Source organism: Myotis myotis, unplaced genomic scaffold, assembly GCF_014108235.1.
Source record: "Myotis myotis isolate mMyoMyo1 unplaced genomic scaffold, mMyoMyo1.p scaffold_m19_p_6, whole genome shotgun sequence".
Taxonomy (NCBI): Eukaryota; Metazoa; Chordata; class Mammalia; order Chiroptera; family Vespertilionidae; genus Myotis; species Myotis myotis.
Genome location: NW_023416368.1, coordinates 64,364,513 through 64,382,164, shown reverse-complemented (window position 1 = coordinate 64,382,164; position 17,652 = coordinate 64,364,513). Strand labels below are relative to the sequence as shown.

The 17,652-nt window shown below is 44.4% G+C and overlaps 1 protein-coding gene across 12 annotated transcripts in view; it reads left to right on the top strand.

The window, feature by feature from the left end:
- Positions 1-17,431: 17,431 nt before the first annotated feature.
- Positions 17,432-17,652, top strand: part of RAPGEF2 (Rap guanine nucleotide exchange factor 2) — a 237,367-nt gene continuing 237,146 nt past the window's right edge. For all 12 annotated transcript variants that reach the window (XM_036314807.1, XM_036314803.1, XM_036314808.1 and 9 more), the window contains exon 1: positions 17,432-17,648. In XM_036314807.1, coding sequence (XP_036170700.1) covers positions 17,580-17,648 — 69 coding nt within the window. In that variant the 5' untranslated portion in view covers positions 17,432-17,579. The remainder of the gene's footprint in view (positions 17,649-17,652) is intronic.

Genomic DNA, 17,652 nt, shown 5'->3' with positions numbered 1-17,652 from the left:
TAAATACTTTAAACAGTTTTTCTCTTAATTAGTTTTTCTCGTAAGAGAGTGTTTGGTAGGGGAAGGGAGTTGTTTCTTTGGTTTTTGACCCAAAGTTTGAGTTTCGTTAACAGTTTTTCTAAATTATACTCATTATTTTGTAAGCTTAAACACTATTTCAATTGAACTATATTAAGAATGTATAATCAAAATATTTATCACAGTTTAAAAATGTATCTAAAAATAATTCCCTACATTAAAACACACCTCATTATAGTCAGAAGACCAATGTTCACTACATGACTCATTGAAGACTTTGCATTCAAACATGATATGAAGAGGTCTTTAATTACAGAGACAAAACCTCTTCAATAACAGTCATGGCGATTAACATCTGGGAGGAAAAAAAACCGGAGGCTCTGATTTGATGGAGCAAAGTATCACCCTCTCAAGTAAACTACTGAAACGCGAACATGCAAAACGGTGGGTGCTATGGTGGGGGCTAGCAGGTGGCACTTCATATGTTTGTTCATTTATTTAGGAGGGGATGCAATCAGGACTCTCCAGTCCATAATAAATGACAAAGAAATACAGCCAAGGTGTCTCTAAAAATAGTATTTGAAACGGAGGGGGAAAGGCAGAGGCCTGGTGAGACAGGTATTTCCAATTAAATCTAACCTTTTTAAATTTTTTGTTTGTTATTATTTCAAAATTTAACCAGTAAGAAGAGGGGGGGAAAGTAGAATAAACAGCGTAGGAATAATCATTGTTAATGAAGTTTTCAGTGTTATTTCTTGATCCCTGTGCAGCCAGGAGCACCAAGCGGCTCTGAAATCCCAGGACAGTGCCTGGCCTGTAGCAGGTCCCCCCAAGCTATCTGTAAATAAATGAACTTATTACCCTGAGCAATCAGCAGGAGTCCAGAGTAGAACAAGGATGACACTGGCTTTACATCAACTATTTGATTTTCAGGGCGAGGGGAGTAGGGAGTTCCCGAACGCAGGGAATGACCCTGTCCCTAATGCAGATAGTGCACCAGCTGAGAATCATTGGGGGTTTCAGGACTTATTTGTGGTGGAAGTACTTCCGCTGGCCAGCACTTTTCATCTTGGGCTGCATGAATTTTTGAGGACTTTTCCTAAGCCTGGTATAATTTAGTGGAGAATGGATAAATAAGGTTGAGGAGGCAAAGCGTAGGACACCAAAGGAAAGACTGGAAGTAAAAAAACCAACTTTCTCACTTTCCCTGTGGGGATGGAGCTGGTCATAAAACAACACAAACATGACTTAGTTACTAGTTCAGTATTACCAGTCGATAAACCAGTTTGTTATCTAAAACCCAACTGGATACATTAAAACATTGATTTCTATTCAGGAAGACAGGATTTTTGTGGTTGCTGTTTGGTTGGCAAATTGGTTGGTTTTACCAGCCAGAGCTCTACCATGTATTTAAAGCACAATTTTTGGAATACTGACTTTCATTTTAAGTTCTGTTTTAGGTTGGTGTTCTATACAAGTAACTGCATGAAAATTGTCCCTATTTCTATGTCAGTATCTATCTACCTATCTATATTTCCTTTTTAAAAGAACAAAATTGGGATATCATTGTAAATTCAGGTTTGGAGTCTACTTTTTTCTCACTAAATATAATGTGATCATCTACTGATGTTACTAAATAATCTTGAAAATGTGATTTTAATTGCTGCATAGTATTTATTTACTTATAATCAATTTCTGGAAATGAAATGATGAATCAAGAAGGGCGTGGAATTTAAAGTCCATATAGTGTTGGAATCTTGGTTTTCCCATCCTTTCTTGTCAAATCCCCATGGAGACTCAACACTTGGTTATTTAATGCACCTGGTTTACTGAGCTTTCTTTAAAAGCTGTGTTTCTACTGTAGCTGAGGAGAAAAAAAATAAAGAAAAAATCAAGCAGAAGAAAGGATAACCTAAATCTGACAATTTTCTTTGTATGTTCGTGTGTGTGTGTGTGTGTGTGTGTGTGTGTGTGTGAGAGAGAGAGAGAGAGAGAGAGAGAGAGAGAGAGAGAGAGAGAGAGAAAGAGAAAGAGAGAGAGAGGGAGGTGTTCTGTTTGTTTTGTGTTTGTACCTGAGTGAAGGCTCAGAGAGTTGACCAAATATGAGCTAGGCAAACATGAAGGGCCTCAAGCCTGGAAGTGGGAAGTTAGGAATGATATTTGGTGACAAGCTGTAAGTGCTAAAACATTATCTGCAAATAATGTACAGTTGTAGTCAAAATTTTTTAAATTACATTTTCATAAATGTAAGTAACCTCACTATAATCAGAAAACTAGGTTGCAGGAACAATTCTGACTTAAATTGGCAGGTGAATAATCCCTTCAATTCAATAGCTTAAGTGCTTTCTATATATGAAATTAAACTTGTGGCTCTGCCTACCCCAACCCCTTCCATTTGTCTTAGTACCTGACAGCATAACCAATGATGGATTTCTTGGCTCCTGGTATTTTAAGTTAGGTTTATATTTCTACTTAAATGTAGTCTTTTTTGTGTTTATTAATCATCTGGAGGATATATTAAAAATGGTGCAATTTTCTTTTTTAAATTGTGTGCTTAACTCTTGTCAATGTTAACCATACTATGTGTGCACATCAAAGTAAAGGTATGAAAGTATGACTAGACCATGCCTTCGGAGATAAAATGGTACAGATTTTTCAGACACCTTCAGAAATTGCCTTATTTCTTTCATATTTCATTAATGCACCTGAGTCCCTCATGTATCCTAAGTATAAATTTTTGTATAATTTTTGAGGTTAAAATGCTATGTTGTACTGTAAATCATCTTTTCTGAAGATTCATTAGGTTTTATTTAAAACTATAGTTTTGATGCCCTAGTCAGTGTGGCTCAGTTGGATGAGCGTCATCCCATGCATCGCTAGTTTGATTCCCGGTCAGGACACATACCCAGGTTGCTGGTTGCATCCCTGGTTGGAGATGCATGAAGGAGGCAACTGATGTTTCTCTCTCACATCAGTGTTTCTTTCTCCTTCTCCTTTTCCCTTCTTCTCTCTCTAAAAAATCAATGAAAACACATTTTTAAAAAATCCTGGCCAGTGTGGCTCAGTGATTGAACATCAACCTATAAGTCAGGTCACAGTTCAATTTCCTGTCAGGGCACATGCCCAGCTTGCAGGCGTGATACCCAAGGATAATGCAGAAGGCAGACTATCAACAATTCTCTCTCATCATTGATGTTTTTCTCTCTCCTTCTCCCCTCCTCTCTGAAATCAATAAAAATATATTAAAAAAAAAAAAATAAAACCAGCCCTAGCTGGTTTGGCTCAGTGGATAGAGCATTGGCCTGCGGACTGAAGGGTCCGAGTTCGATTCCAGTCAAGGGCACATGCCTGGATTGCAGGCTCAATCCCTGGTAGGGAGCGTGCAAGAGCAGCCAATCAATGATTCTCTCTCATTATTGATGTTTCTATCTCTCTCTCCCTCTCCTTTCCTCTCTGAAAGCAATAAAAATATGTGTGTTTTTTTTTAAAAAAAACAACATAGCTTTGAGCAGCAGTCATATTTGGGAAACATGTCAGTTTGCCATACACATCATCATCCTTCTCAATTCTGGAAAAACTATGAAAACTAGGACAAATTTATTTTAATTAATATTCTCATAAATCTCTCCAGAGTGCATTGCAATTTCCATTAATTTTAAAGTGCTTCTGGAACCACAGGGGACAGCGTCCCCCAGTTTAACTGCATAGTTACAAGTAAGTGCAGTAAATGTCAGTATGGTATTTTGATTTAAGGAAAAGTTGAAATGACTCAAAGCTTCTTGGTTGAAAAACTAAGGATTGGGTCCTGTGTACATGTTTTTTATGATTCAGTTAGCTATCTACAAATGTAAGAACATAAATGGTGATGAATTGTCTTTTGTGTGAAATAAGGAGGTGTGCTGAGAGCAGAGGTACAATTACTCAAGTTAGTGAACTATCTCTATAGAGTGTAGAGAAATCAGTTCACTTGAAAATATATGTAGGACAAAGCTATCAAATGTATTTTGTGTTACAAAACTTCCTCACAGAAACCAGAACAATATTTGACATCTGAGTGTTAAATAGGGCTGAGATGACCCTGTATATACTAGGAAATAATCCACCACCCATCCTGTTATATAAAAATTATATTTAGCCCTAGCCGGTTTGGCTCAGTGGATAGAGCATCGGCCTGCGAACTGAAAGGTCCCAGGTTCGATTCCGGTAAAGGGCATGTACCTTGGTTGCGGGCTCATCCCCAGTAGGGGGTGTGCAGGAGGCAGCTGATCAATGTTTCTCTCTCATCAATGTTTCTAACTCTCTATCCCTCTCCCTTCCTCTCTGTAAAATATCAATAAAATATATTTTAAAAAATTATATTTAGTTTTTTTAAAAAGCATACATTTTGCCCTAGCTGGTTTGGCTCAGTGGATAGAGCTTCGGCCAGTGGACTGAAGGGTCCCATGTTCGAATCAGTTCAAGGGCACATGCTAGGGTTGTGGGCTTGATCCCCAGTAGGGGGGCATGCAGGAGGCAGCCAATCAATGATTCTCTCTCATCATCGATGTTTCTAACTCGTCCTTCCTTTCTGAAATCAACAAAAATATATTTAAAAGAAATTCCTATGCTTCAAGTACAATTTTTTTAAAAAAGTGAAAAGAAACTAAGAGATACATAACCCTGAATAGAATCACCACCAACAGGGAAAAGCTATTTTAGGACAACTGAGTGACTGAATATAGACTGAATTTTAGATATTATTGGATTAATTTTCTTAGGAATTACACTGGTATTGTGATTATGCAGGAAATGTTCTCATCTGTGGGAAGGAAATGGGTGTTGAAACATTAGGGGTTCAGTGTCATGATGTTTGTAACTTACAAATTGCTCAGCAAAAGAGAAAAATGTGTGTTATGTGTGAACATATATAGAGAGACAAACAAAGAGAAAGAGATGGAGACAGACATAGGGAGAGATTACCGATGTGGCAAAAATGTGTTGAAGTATGTTCTAGTTTTTCAACTTTTTGTAGGGAAAACCCCTCCACAAAATTACCAAAACGAGAGTACCACGTATCAAAACAACCATAATTGATATTATACAGAGCTAATACGTTTGGGTTTGTTCATGGTCTGTAATGAGATTTTGGGGAGACTACAGTTTTGATTTATTAGAGTCATCAAAGGTGAATTTTTAAAGCTCACTTTTAGTCTTATAATTTAGATAAATGGATTTAGGCAAATACATACAAACACACGAAGCCCTGAGTTCAATCAACCCAAGAGGTCACTGGCCGAATGCCCACTGCTTTCTGAGAGAGTCCAGTCCTTTAAAAGCCAACTGGTTTCTTTTGATGAATTTCTTCTACAACATCGGCTTTCTATTAGACTAGAACCTGTTAGGAATCAATAAAGCAATATTTATTTTACTCCCCTAATCAATAAAATATACTTTCTTCCTTTATTTATCCAATTACTACGATTTACTGTCTACTCAGTGCCCAGGGTAGTGTTAAGCTTGAAAGGCAAACAAATTAAAAAACATGGGCCCTGTCCTCAAGGAGTTCAGAGTCATTGGAGAGGCAGACAGTTGAGCTATGATGAGAGTAGAATATAAAAAGTATTATAAAATGGTCCGTGTAAGCTGCTATGAGGGCAGTGAGCAAAAAGACCAATTTACCTGGTAGGGGAGGGGGGAGGTGAGGAATCAGGGAATAATGATACATTAAGAAATAATAATGGTAACAGTAATAATAGAGGTCATATGCCAGGCAAGTCCTAAATATAATAGCTGTCCTTATGGAGTGGGAAGGGAGGGTGGTCAGTTGGTGGAGGCCAATCCAAATTACCAGTAGGGAACATACAGGACATATCAATACAAATCTTGGGTAAAAAATCTTAGCAAGTCCACCTGGGAAGAACATTTTCGATGTTGCCACTAGCTCCCTTCCCTCATGCCTCCCCTATGTTATCCAGATAATATTGTCTCCATGTTCCTGGGCCCTGAGGCTCAGCGGAGGTATGTGAATTGCCTCTGGACAAGCAGCTGGTATGTGACCAGATAGAATCAAGGTCACCACTCTGGTATCTCTTGTTCCATCTAGTTATGCAGCATCGTCTGCCCACAGACCTTTGCTTAGGAAGGTCTTGAGGGAGGAGTAGGAATTTCACCGATAAACCACATAGAGGAGAGAATTCTGGGCAAGAGGTGCCTACTAGTATGCAGGGCATGACAGGATTAGAGAGCTTTGCAAAGCCTCATAGGCCTGGTTGTTGCCCATGATTGGCGTAGCAGTTATGGGGGTGGAAAGTGGAAGGGGAGAAAACTAGACAGGCATATCTGGGCCAGAACACTTAGGACTCTTCCATATATTGCAAAGGGGCCTGTACTTTACCGAGGGCTGAAGCCACTGAAGGACTTCAGGCTTTGGAATTAAATGATAGCTTTGCTTTTCTAAAAGATCACTCTGTGCAAAAGCCCTGGCAGTTTCTAACAGGAGAGGAGCCAGCCTGGGGTGAGGGCCAGGCACCCACCTGGGGAGGCGCCTGCACTTTGACTAGAGGCCTCTGGCAGGAGAAAGAGGCCTGACCCTTTGCCTGCATGCTCCACACTACTTATGTGCTTTCAACGTGACTAAACGTGACATCCTTCCATCCTAATCGTAAAAACCGTCATGGCAACATGTTCTGTTAAAAATCTTTTGTAAATGGTACCCAGGGAAGCAATGTTTCCCTTTGCTACTTCCATGGGGATGCTCTGAAACGTCCATGCACAGGAGAGAGAGGTCAGGGGAAAGAGCGCCTGAACAAGGTCAATGGCAACAGAGGGCCTGGGAAGGATTGGATGTAGGATTTGACAGAATTTATTGAAGATTGAACTTAGGTGTATCCCTAAGGACTTCATTTGTTTCTGTTGAAGATGATGGTTTTGAGGTGTCTGAGGACATCTAAGTGCAGACGACCTGCAGGCAAGCGTGGAGCTCGGAATGTTGTCTGGGCTGGAATTCAGGTAAATTCTAATTACGTTTTTCAGGAAATGTCACATCTCTTAGGGATAGAAAGTGGGGCTGAGGATTAAAAGTCACCTTCATTACCAACAAATGGTTAATCCTGGCACTTGATGTTCTAAGTTTAAGAAATAAGTCAAGGAAGACCTGAGAACCTCCACAATGAGGGCTGAACACATGTACTTTGGCATCAGAGTATGTGTGTACATCCTGGCCCTGGGACCTCCCGAAGTCGCTGTTCCCCCTAATTGTAAAATATGGGTAGTTAGTATAGAATAGTTAGTATAGAATGGTATAGTATAGTATAGTATAGTATAGTATAGTATAGTATAGTATATATAGTATAGTATGCATTTCAGCGGGCTGTTGGAAGATTAAGACAGAGAAACTGGAGACACAGAACAGTGCTTGGCATATAGTGAGCACTCAATACCTTCTAGCCATTGTTACTGGTTACATGGATAGATGGCCAGGAGCCTGTTGTAGGAATGCTTTAGAGAACACTTTAGTCTTTAAGAGCCCTAGCACTGTTTGGTAATGACCTCATTTTCACAAGAAAAGATAGTATTCACTGACTGTGATCATTTTTCTTGCATGGGACAGGGGTCAGGGGAAAGAGCGCCTGAACGAAGGTCTTGGTGCCCCCTTCCAAAGATAAACTACATATAACATCTGAAATTCCTTGCTGAAAATTCTTTCTTTTAGAAACCATTCTTGCTTACAATTTCATTTTTAATCCTTACCCAAGGATATGTTTATATTGATTTGATTTTTTTTTTGAGAGAGGGAGAGAGAGAGGGGGGGGGGGAGAGAGAGAGAGAGAGAGAGAGGAGAGAGAGAGAGAGAGAGAGAGAGAGAGAGAGAGAGAGAGAGAGAGAAACATCTAAACATCTATTGGTTGCTTCCGGTATGCAACCTGGGTACATGCCCTGACCAAGAATTGAACCCATCCCTTATTGGTGTACAGGACAACGCTCCAACCACCTGAGTCACCTGGCCAGGGCCCTGCTGGCAATTTTTGATATGTGTTTTTAAACATCTCCCAAATGAGAGTGTGAGAGTAGTGACTAGATATCACCTTGGATACACATTGTTTCCCTGAAGGGTAACAAGAAAAGCGGTCAGAACTTTTCTGCTGCTACTCTGCCTTCTGGGCAGTCTGCCATGCTGCCGTGTTCACAGCTTCCCGTAGTTTTAGATGCAAGTTGTGTTGCACTGAAGAAAGCAGGTCTTGAAAGTGCTTTTCTTTTCTTTCTTTTTTTGTTTTTGAAGAATCACCACAAAGATAAACGTGGGGAAGAAATGCTTTAGGTGATTTTGCACCGATTCCACGTGGTTAGTTCCTTGTATTGTCACACTGCAGCCAGCCTTGGGCGGGGAATATGGACAGGCGCCTGGAGCATCACCCTGTGGCCCGTGGCCAGCCAGGGGGAAGCAGATTGAGTGGGTTTTAAACTCTGATAAAAATCTGGAAGCTGCCAGTGTTACATACCACGGTGGATATTATCTATGTATGTAATTACATGGGATCCCTCTGGTTCATTTGGTTTTATGCTACATTTATTAGATTTAGTCTTTTGAGTATCATGTGTACACTTACGCATATTTATATTTGGAATCAACAATTCTGACACTTTAAAAAATGGGACAATAGCACAAAAATTAATGCATGGCAACTATCCCTCACTTTTAGAAATGGATATAAACCTGCCAATAGACTCCATCTTTGTAAGAGTAAGTTCTAGTTTTTCATTTATTTGATAAAGGTGGAGCCACCCCCAGGCCCAGCGTGACAGAGATAAGCAGCGCCTGTCCTGCCCTGGGGAACAGTTAGAGCAGTGATTCTCAACCTGCGGGTTGCGACCCCTTTGGTGGTCGAACGACCCTTTCACAGGGGTCACCTAAAGATTAACCAATGGACACAAGACACCGGGGGAGGGGGGGGGTAGGAGCCGGGGGGATGTCAAGGGGGGGGGGGGAAGGAGACATATGTAATACACTTTGTAATACTTTAAGAAATAAAAATTATAAAATAAATAAATAAATAAATACATCCTGATATCAGATATTTACATTACGATTCATAACAGTAGCAAAATTACAGTTATGAAGTAGCAACGGAAATAATTTTATGGTTGGGGGTCACCACAACATAAGGAACTGTATTAAAGGGTCGTGGCATTAGGAAGGTTGAGAACCACTGAGTTAGAGGGTCTCCCGGGATCGCCAGCTGGCCCAGTGCAGCTCTCAGCATCGGGGAGATGCTGCTCACCCACATGTGGGAACCACTGGCCTAGGTGCAAAGTTATTTGCCTTTGAGGCTCTGGGCTATTTACCATAAAGCAATAGAAGCTTATTTTAGTTCTCGAAGTTCAAAATTCTGTATATAAAGTTAATTAGGCAAATCTATTTTTAATCTAAAATCTTCCTTTCCTAGAGACTTGAAGGGCCCTATAAATATTGTTGGAAGGTATTCCTTTTAGGGAGAAGGAAGAGATGAGAAAGAGTATTTCCTTTTAAAAATCCTGTTTTGAGTCATGGTCATATTATTCATCCAGCAAGGAAGAGATTGCTAACGACCTTTTAGAAAGCTAGAAACGAATCTGTCTCAGCCCAGAGATGTTAAGTTCTTTCCCAAAGGGCACAAGCTCATGGATAGCAGAACAGGCTTTCCAATTCGGGGCTGTCTGACAGTGGATCCCAAGGTTTTTCCCCCCTATGGCTTACATCATACTGGTACAATCCACTACACTCATAAAGCTGCATTTATGGACTCAACTGAAAATACAGATTATATTTCCCCCCTACAGCAAGGCGATAAAGTTGTTAATCCAATCACTTCTACGCTCTGTCTCCTTTGTGTCAACGGACACGTCTGTGAGGCACCTGGCCAGGGCAGGGTGGAGTACTGTGAGTTTAGGTGGGTCTTTAACTTAATTATCTCTGGATTCTTCCAGGCAGTATGACGACACAGGCTCATTCCTTGTAGGTGAGATAAGCGTATGGTGGCATGGAACTGTTTCAAATGTCTTACCAGCACTTAGCACTGGTCATAATTCTTACGTGATAAGTAAAATGTTAGTGTGAGAAAAACACTGCAGATGGGCAAGACCAATTGTGATACGCCTCTCAAAGGCTCGGAGAGTTCTATTTTCTTCCGAGCCATATCTCATGCATTGTCTTTCCTGAGAACCACTGGCCAAATCTATGCAGTATGGGCTTTAAAAATCTATGCCATTTCTTTGTGCTTTCCTCCTCTAGGCCTCTAAATGGATACATTTTGCCATTTTTAAATTTCAGGTTCCCTTCTTCAACCTCCATAAAAGCAAAGTGTGTTTCTCCTTTGAGTCCCCTCCTTTAAATCTTTGTGTTACAACATCCTGGGCCATCTGATAGTTAAAACTAAAATAACAATACAACAAAACAGCCTCACTTTCTGAACAGGCCCTCAGCGCACGTTTCCCACGCCCTTGTTGGCCCTTCACTTCCTTTCCCTAATTTAGATTTGTAAGCTCAATGCACAGGCACTTTGTTTATGTACAGCTGGTGCCTAGCACTAGTCTTGGATTTAACAAATATTAAATAATCGTGACTTCAGAATGATTATTTGTATTGGCATTTAAAAAAATCACAGCTGGCCAAGAATACAGCCCTTTTTACTCAAGTGCCCTTGTCTGGTTTTGACACTCTTGGAGTAGACAGCTGTATAATAGCATACGTACCTTTACCCTTGAAGATCACGTGGAGACCAGAGCTGGCAATAACTGTGGCTGCTCTTCCTCTCGGAAACACATTTACAAACTCTGCTCTGCATACCAGTTTGCTTGTGGATGCAATTTCAGTTGTGGATATGTAATGACCTTCACATAACTAGAGAAACCCAGATACAATTTTATACAATGCTCCATTATGATAGAATTGTCTCACTGGGTTAACTTTGGATGTTTGTAATAGAAGGTTGTTTTGTTTTTTCTTTTAAATCTTTAAATTATTAACTTGAGCATTCATGACCTGTAGTATGGGCTTTAAAAATCTATGCATTATGTACTCATTGATTGTGTAGTGGCATTTACATTGTTAAGTTTTAAAGTGAAGTCCTTAATTGTACCTCTTTTCAGGTTTAAAAAAATTAGTCTGTATATTTTCCCTAAACCCCTTTAAATTGGCAGACTGATTTTGGACTGCAGTTTTACAGGGCAACTCATAAAAATAAGTGCCAAACACTGGCAAAAAAAAAATAGAAGGAATTGACGTGGATCAAAAGTTTAACAGTGCATTTCCTTTTAGAAATGTCAGCATCCGCTTTCTGACAATAAGGAAATAAAGAAGGTTATTCTCTCCCATTGGCCCAATATTTCAAATGTGAACAAATCAATGCAAGAAAGTAGTTATGTCAGTGTGAGGGATACAATAATGTCACTAGATAGAACAGTTTTACTTGTTAGTTTAAATATTTTTGGATTTACGTATTTATTTAATTTTATGTTGACGGCAGAACCAAGGTTAGCAGTATTGATACATGAGAGAAGAAAAAAGGAAGGTCTTAGAACCAGTTCTAAAACACCTAAGCATATACATGTCGTCTACATTAATGTTTTTCTGACTTACGTGGCAGCATCCTTAAAACGAAATTTATTATGATTTATGTAAAATCAAACCTAAAAGTCTGATTCTAATTGTGCTTTTGATACACTGCATCTAAGTGGTTCCATGAGCTCTCTCCTATGAACACACTGTCTCTCTCCCTGGGTGTCTGCCACTGGCTTCTCCACGGGACTCTCACGAATGTGACTTGCAGGTGAATACAGAATTTCCTAGCAGAGTGTGCTCACTGAGAACGATACAGTGTCTAAACTACAGCCCCTCTCCTGAGACTCTAACTGCCCTGACTACAAGGGTAGAGGTTACTGCAACACAATGGGAAAAAAATGTGTTGTGGGGCGGGGGAGATAGGTGAGGAGCGTCTGTAATAGAATTCAACCTTGCCCACTCTCAAGCTTGTCTTCAGAGGGTTGGAACCACCCGAGAAAATGGTAACCAGAGGAAGTGCTTGTCTTAGCAGAGCAGGGCAGCTCCCTGGTGGTTTCTCCCACCCTCGCCATTGTCCTAGGCGAGGTGAGTAAATGGAGCAAGTGCTGGCACCTGGATCAAGCTCCCACAAGGCCAGGGAAGAAACCATGTCTGTCTTATTTTTCCATTGGTATTCCAAGCATCAAGATCAGTACCTGGCACACAGCACATAATACATATTTATTGACTGATTGGACAGTAGACACTCAGTGGAAGTTGTGTGTGTGTGTGTGTGTGTGTGAACAAAATGATCCTCTCTCTATGTCAGGGGTCCTCAAACTTTTTAAACAGGGGGCCAGTTCACTGTCCCTCAGACCGTTGGAGGGCCGGGCTATAGTTTAAAAAAAAAAAACTATGAACAAATTCCTATGCACACTGCACATATCTTATTTTGAAGTAAAAAAACAAAACGGGAACAAATACAATATTTGTATTTGCATGTGGCCCGCGGACCATAGTTTGAGGACCCCTGTTCTATAGTTAGAGAGATAGAGAGATAGATATAGATATATCAATCCCTAATCTTGTGTCATAGTTGGACTCATGGGAATTTAAAAAAAAATTATTTTAACTGAATTTTAAAGATGACTCTAAACATCTAATTTACATGATATCTTTAGGAATGTATTAGATTTTACGGTTGGAAAGACCCAGGCTTTTAAAGTTACAAGTAGAATGGTATTTAGGCCAGGACTTAAAATGTATTTCTAGCCAAACCGGTTTGGCTCAGCGGATAGAGCGTCGGCCTGCAGACTCAAGGGTCCCGGGTTCGATTCTAGTCAAGGGCATGTACCCTGGTTGCGGGCACATTCCCAGTGGGGGGCGTGCAGGAGGCAGCTGATGGATCTCTCTCATCAATGTTTCTAACTCTCTATCCCTCTCCCTTCTTCTCTGTAAAAAATCAATAAAATATATTTTTAAAAAAATGTATTTCTAGACTTAAAACCCTATGTTCTATGTGTCCTCTAAGAGTTTTCTAGATAATATGATGGTTGTAGAGACAGAACAAAGAAACTCTCATTTTTAAACCTGCCTTTATGATACAGCACAAGAGATGGCTTACTTGGATGATGGCTGGTTGACATAGTTTATTTCAGATGAATTGGCAAATGTAGTGTCTCATTCTGTCGTCCACGTTATACCAAGCACCCTGTTGGTGCTCAGATGGTAATAAAAGAGCAATGCATGCCCATATCAGATGTCCCAGATGTTCAGTGGTGATTAGTATCATTAACATATGCAGATAAGTAGATGATAAATAGGGGGGAAATTAGCTTTAAATTGAAGTTAAATGATAGCTTAGAGGTGAGTTAGTCATTTTGTTGGTGGATCAGATACTATTATGCCTTACCTGAGGTCATTGGTGCAATTTCCTGTCACAGTAGAGCATTCAGAAAAAGAGAGGTGGGTTGGCATCTGCAATTCATAACTTTCTGGCTGTGGGGACTGGGGTTCCTGCCTGCTGCCCACGCTTTGAAGGGCCCTGTTCTAGCTTCACCCTTCCACATGGCTCAAGGAGTTCCCAACTCTCTGAGGGCCCGGAACCCTGGAACTTACTGTCCTGCCACTTGGAGGCCTGATCTTCCAAGGCTGGACCAGGGCTGCAGGACTCACCAGGGTGGCTTTTGTGAGGGGTCTGATGGAGTTTCAATGTGCAGGCTGGGGTGTCCTCATGGGTGTGAGCCTTTTTGTGGTATGGGATGGAGCTGAGATGGGAAGAATATGGGGTTCGAGTTTCAGGCCGGAAGCCAGTACTCCCTGCAGCACCATGTCCGGTTAACTCATAGTTTTACGTATGTGTGATAGTGTGTATGGTTCTCCTTTTGTTAGCTTGTCCCAGGCCCTTCCAAAGTTAAAGGCAGGCCTGGAACTAGGGCAAGTCAGGTCGCCTGACTTGACTCAGTTTCCTCATCTGTAAACAGGATAATAACTGTTCCACTAACCTCGAAGGAATAGGATGATGAGAATGATCTTAAAAATTACCATTTGTTGAGTGCATACAATGGTTCAAGCACTGTGCAGGGCACTTTGCATACATTATAATAGAGTCTTACAAATCTTCAGGGCACGCAGTTCTTGTGCATTTTTTATAGAACAGAAAACAGGCTCAGAGAGGTTTTCTCTCCCAGCTCTGCCCCCCACTGCCAGGGACACAAGTGAGATACTATATGTAACAATCTCATACACATAATGTAATACCATAGGTATCCATTCATTTACACTGTGTCTTTGGAAATAGCAGTGAACAAAAGGAACAAAAACCATTGACTTCGGCAGCATACATTATAGTGGAGGAAGACAAACAATAAATAAAACGAATAGCTAAAATGATACAATATGTTAAGATGGTGGCAAGGAAAGGAAGAGAACTAAGGCATAGATGTGACAGGGAAAATGACACTTGAATAAAGACGTGAAGGAGGCGAGGAAACAATATCATAGGTTTTGTTCTGTTTTTGGTGGGTTGGGGGGAGTGTGGGGATCATCCCGGCGGCAGAGGACCAGCAAAGGGAAAGGCCATGAGTCTGGAGCTTGCTCATTGTGTTTCAGAAACAGCATGGAGGCCAACGGGGCTGGAAAAAACAAGTAAGGGATACCGTAGTAGGAGATGGTCAGAGAGAGAAGGGGGGTTGGAACCGGATCCATAGGTATTTAGGCCACAGTAAGGACCCTGGCTTTTAACTTAAATAAGATGGGGAGCTAGTGGATTTTTTAATTTTTATTATTATTTTTTTAAGCAGAGGAATGACTTGAGCTGGACTGAAAAGACTCAAAGTATACTGCTGGAGGCAAGCGCCCAAAGAGGAAGCTCAGGTGGGTGGTTATTGCAAAATATAGGCACAAGTTGATGCTGACCAGGGTCATGGCAGTAGACGTGGTAGGTGGAGGTTGGATTCCAGATAAGGTACTTTGAAGGTCGAGCCAACAGGTTTACTGACCCTGTGGGGTGTAAGAGAAAGGGAGGAGTCAAGGAAGACGGCAGTGTTTTTCAGCTGGGCCTTGGAAGGGTGTAGATGGCATTGACTGGAATGGGAAGGCTGTGGGAGGGCGCCTTTGGGGCAGGTAACCTGGAGCCTGGTTTGCACATGTTAATTCCGAGACGTCTATCAGACACCAGATGGAGGTGTCAGGTATTATTTTTTCACCTCATCGGATTTGATTTTCTTCTTCTCTCCTTACAGTGCTATCATGGCACTTATTCGTGTTCTTTGCTTTCAAGGTGGTGGTCCATGTCATAGAGAATTTGATGCTAAGGTTCAACCAAGGGGTGAAAGAAATAGGGGGAAGCGGTTTCGGCAAGAGGAAGACAAAAGGGTCTACAGATCCAATTTTAACTTGGATCCAGTCTCACAGGGTTGCACAGCCCCTTCTCTAATTAGAAGCCACACAATTTGTTTCATGCCACACAGGTCACTTAAGGACCCCCCACCCCCCAAATGTTTGCTCACGAGTTTAAAATAAATGAGATGTTAAAAAGGTATGTTTGAAAATTTGAAAACAGTTCAATGTACTAGGTCATAAAAGTAACAATCCTCCTCTAAGTATAGCCTCCCCATAGACATCAAAACATGGACTTGTTGGGAAAGGAGGAGGGGGGAGACAGATAAAAATAAAACCCCAGGACCAGACCAGCAGAGCTGTTCCTGGTGCTTGGCTGACCTCACACACCTTGACCTGGCTCAGAAAGGGAGAGGGAGGGGGACGCGAAGCAGCAGGAGTGGTGACATCTTAAAGGGCTAGGTCTCAGTGCTCTCTGCACCAAGGGAGTCCCGCTGGAAACTGTGGAGAAGGACGTCTGCTCTGTCCGAGGCAAAGCCTGATTGGTCAACGTCTCCGGTTATGTCTCAAAACCTTCCAGGTCTCACGAACACCTTTAAACCTGGGGTGGTGTTGGGTCTAGTGTTGACACTGGCACGTTTCCAGCTCCTTAATTTCGTGGTCATTCAAGTGTCTGATGGTGCCAGCACGAACGCTTTCCCTGCAGCAAGTGACAAATCAACAAAATAAATCCTTAGAGGATTTATGGTCTCGGGAGCGGCTAGGCGCCAACCCCCGGGTTCAAAACGATTGCCCAGTGCGGTGCCAGGACACCGGGACCCGCGCCACCTCCTCGGGGCCAGGCTGTGCGGGGCTGTGACCCGCTCCTCCTTGGGCGCGGCGTCCCGCGGGCGCCCCCCGCGTGGGGCTCACCTGGCCCCAACCGAAGGTGAGGCTCCCAGGCGAGGGCGCGGCCGGCGGGCGGGCGCCGAGACCGCGAGGGGGCGGGACCCGGCGCCACGGGCCGCCCCGCCCCGCGATGATGCAGCGCCCGCCGACTCGCCTCCGCGCTGTCACTCACTCCTCACCATGGTTGCAGCACAAAGCAACAAGCCCGGGAGGCCGCTTCCTCCCTGAGGATCGGCTCGGGCGGCCGGAGAAGACGCAGGAGGAGGAAGAGGCGGAGGAAGAGGAGGGGAGTCGCCGCTGCCCAAACACTCTCCCGCGGGGGCTGTGCGCGGCTCGCGGCTCTCGGCCCACGGACGCCCGCCGCCGGGAGTCGGACCTGGGCCGCCCGCGGCCCCCACCCCCTCGCCAGCCCCGCCCGGACCTGGAACAAAGTTGCTGAGAGCGACTGGGCCGGAGGGCTGCAGCCCGGGCCGGGCGCTCTGGCCGCGGCGGCGCCGGCGCCTGGGAAGCTCCGCTCCGGGCGCGCGGATGGGGGGAGGCGGCGGCGGCGGAGCCCACGGCGGCGGCCGGAGCTACGGAGGCGGCGGCGGCGGCGCGGCGGCCCGAGGGGATGCAGCAGCAATCGGGAGGGACGGCCGAGCCCACTAGACGATCCGGAGCGGCTGGGACAGCGGCCGAGGCGATCGGGCTGCGCGGCGCCCGGACCTGAGCCAGCCTTCCCCGCGGCGCCCCGCTGCCCGAGGACTGGGGGGCGCGGGCGATCCGAGCGCTTCCGGAGACCCCCGGGCGGCGGCGCGAGCCCCTGAGAGGAGGGGGCGACCCTCGGCGCGGGCGGGGAGAAGAGGCCCCGCCTGCACGCAGCCCTACCCCTCCTCACCGTCGCCCGCACCTCCCTAAAAATAACTCCGGCTCGCCGGGGCCAGGAGGAGCCGCCACTGTCCCCCGAGTGGAGCCGGGGAGGCGTGTCCAGCCAGGGCCCGGAGGGAGCCGGGCGCGCCAGGAAGCCTTGCCCGGCCCAGCGGCGAGGAATAGGAGGAAGGGGAGTTCCCGGCCGCCGATCCAGCCGCGGCGACCCTCCGGAGCTGCGCGCCGCCGGCGTCCCTCGCGCGGCCTCGCTCTCCCGCCAGGTCTCCTGCGCGCCCGTCCCGCGCTCCGGGCCCCCGGGCCCCGCCGAGCCGCCCCCCGGCGGGCCTCGCCGCCGCCGCCGCCGCCGCGGTTTGGCTCATTAGCCGCGGGCGGGCGGGCGGGCGGAGCGCGCAGGGCGGAGGCAGCGGCTGCGCTGGGCCGGGAGGAGGCCGACACGGGTGCGGAGCGGCCCCGGCCCGGCCCGCGGGCAGAGATGGCTTCCTACGTGGATAACAGCTTCCGCCAAGCGGTGATGAAGAACCCCGCGGAGAGGACCTCCCAGGTGA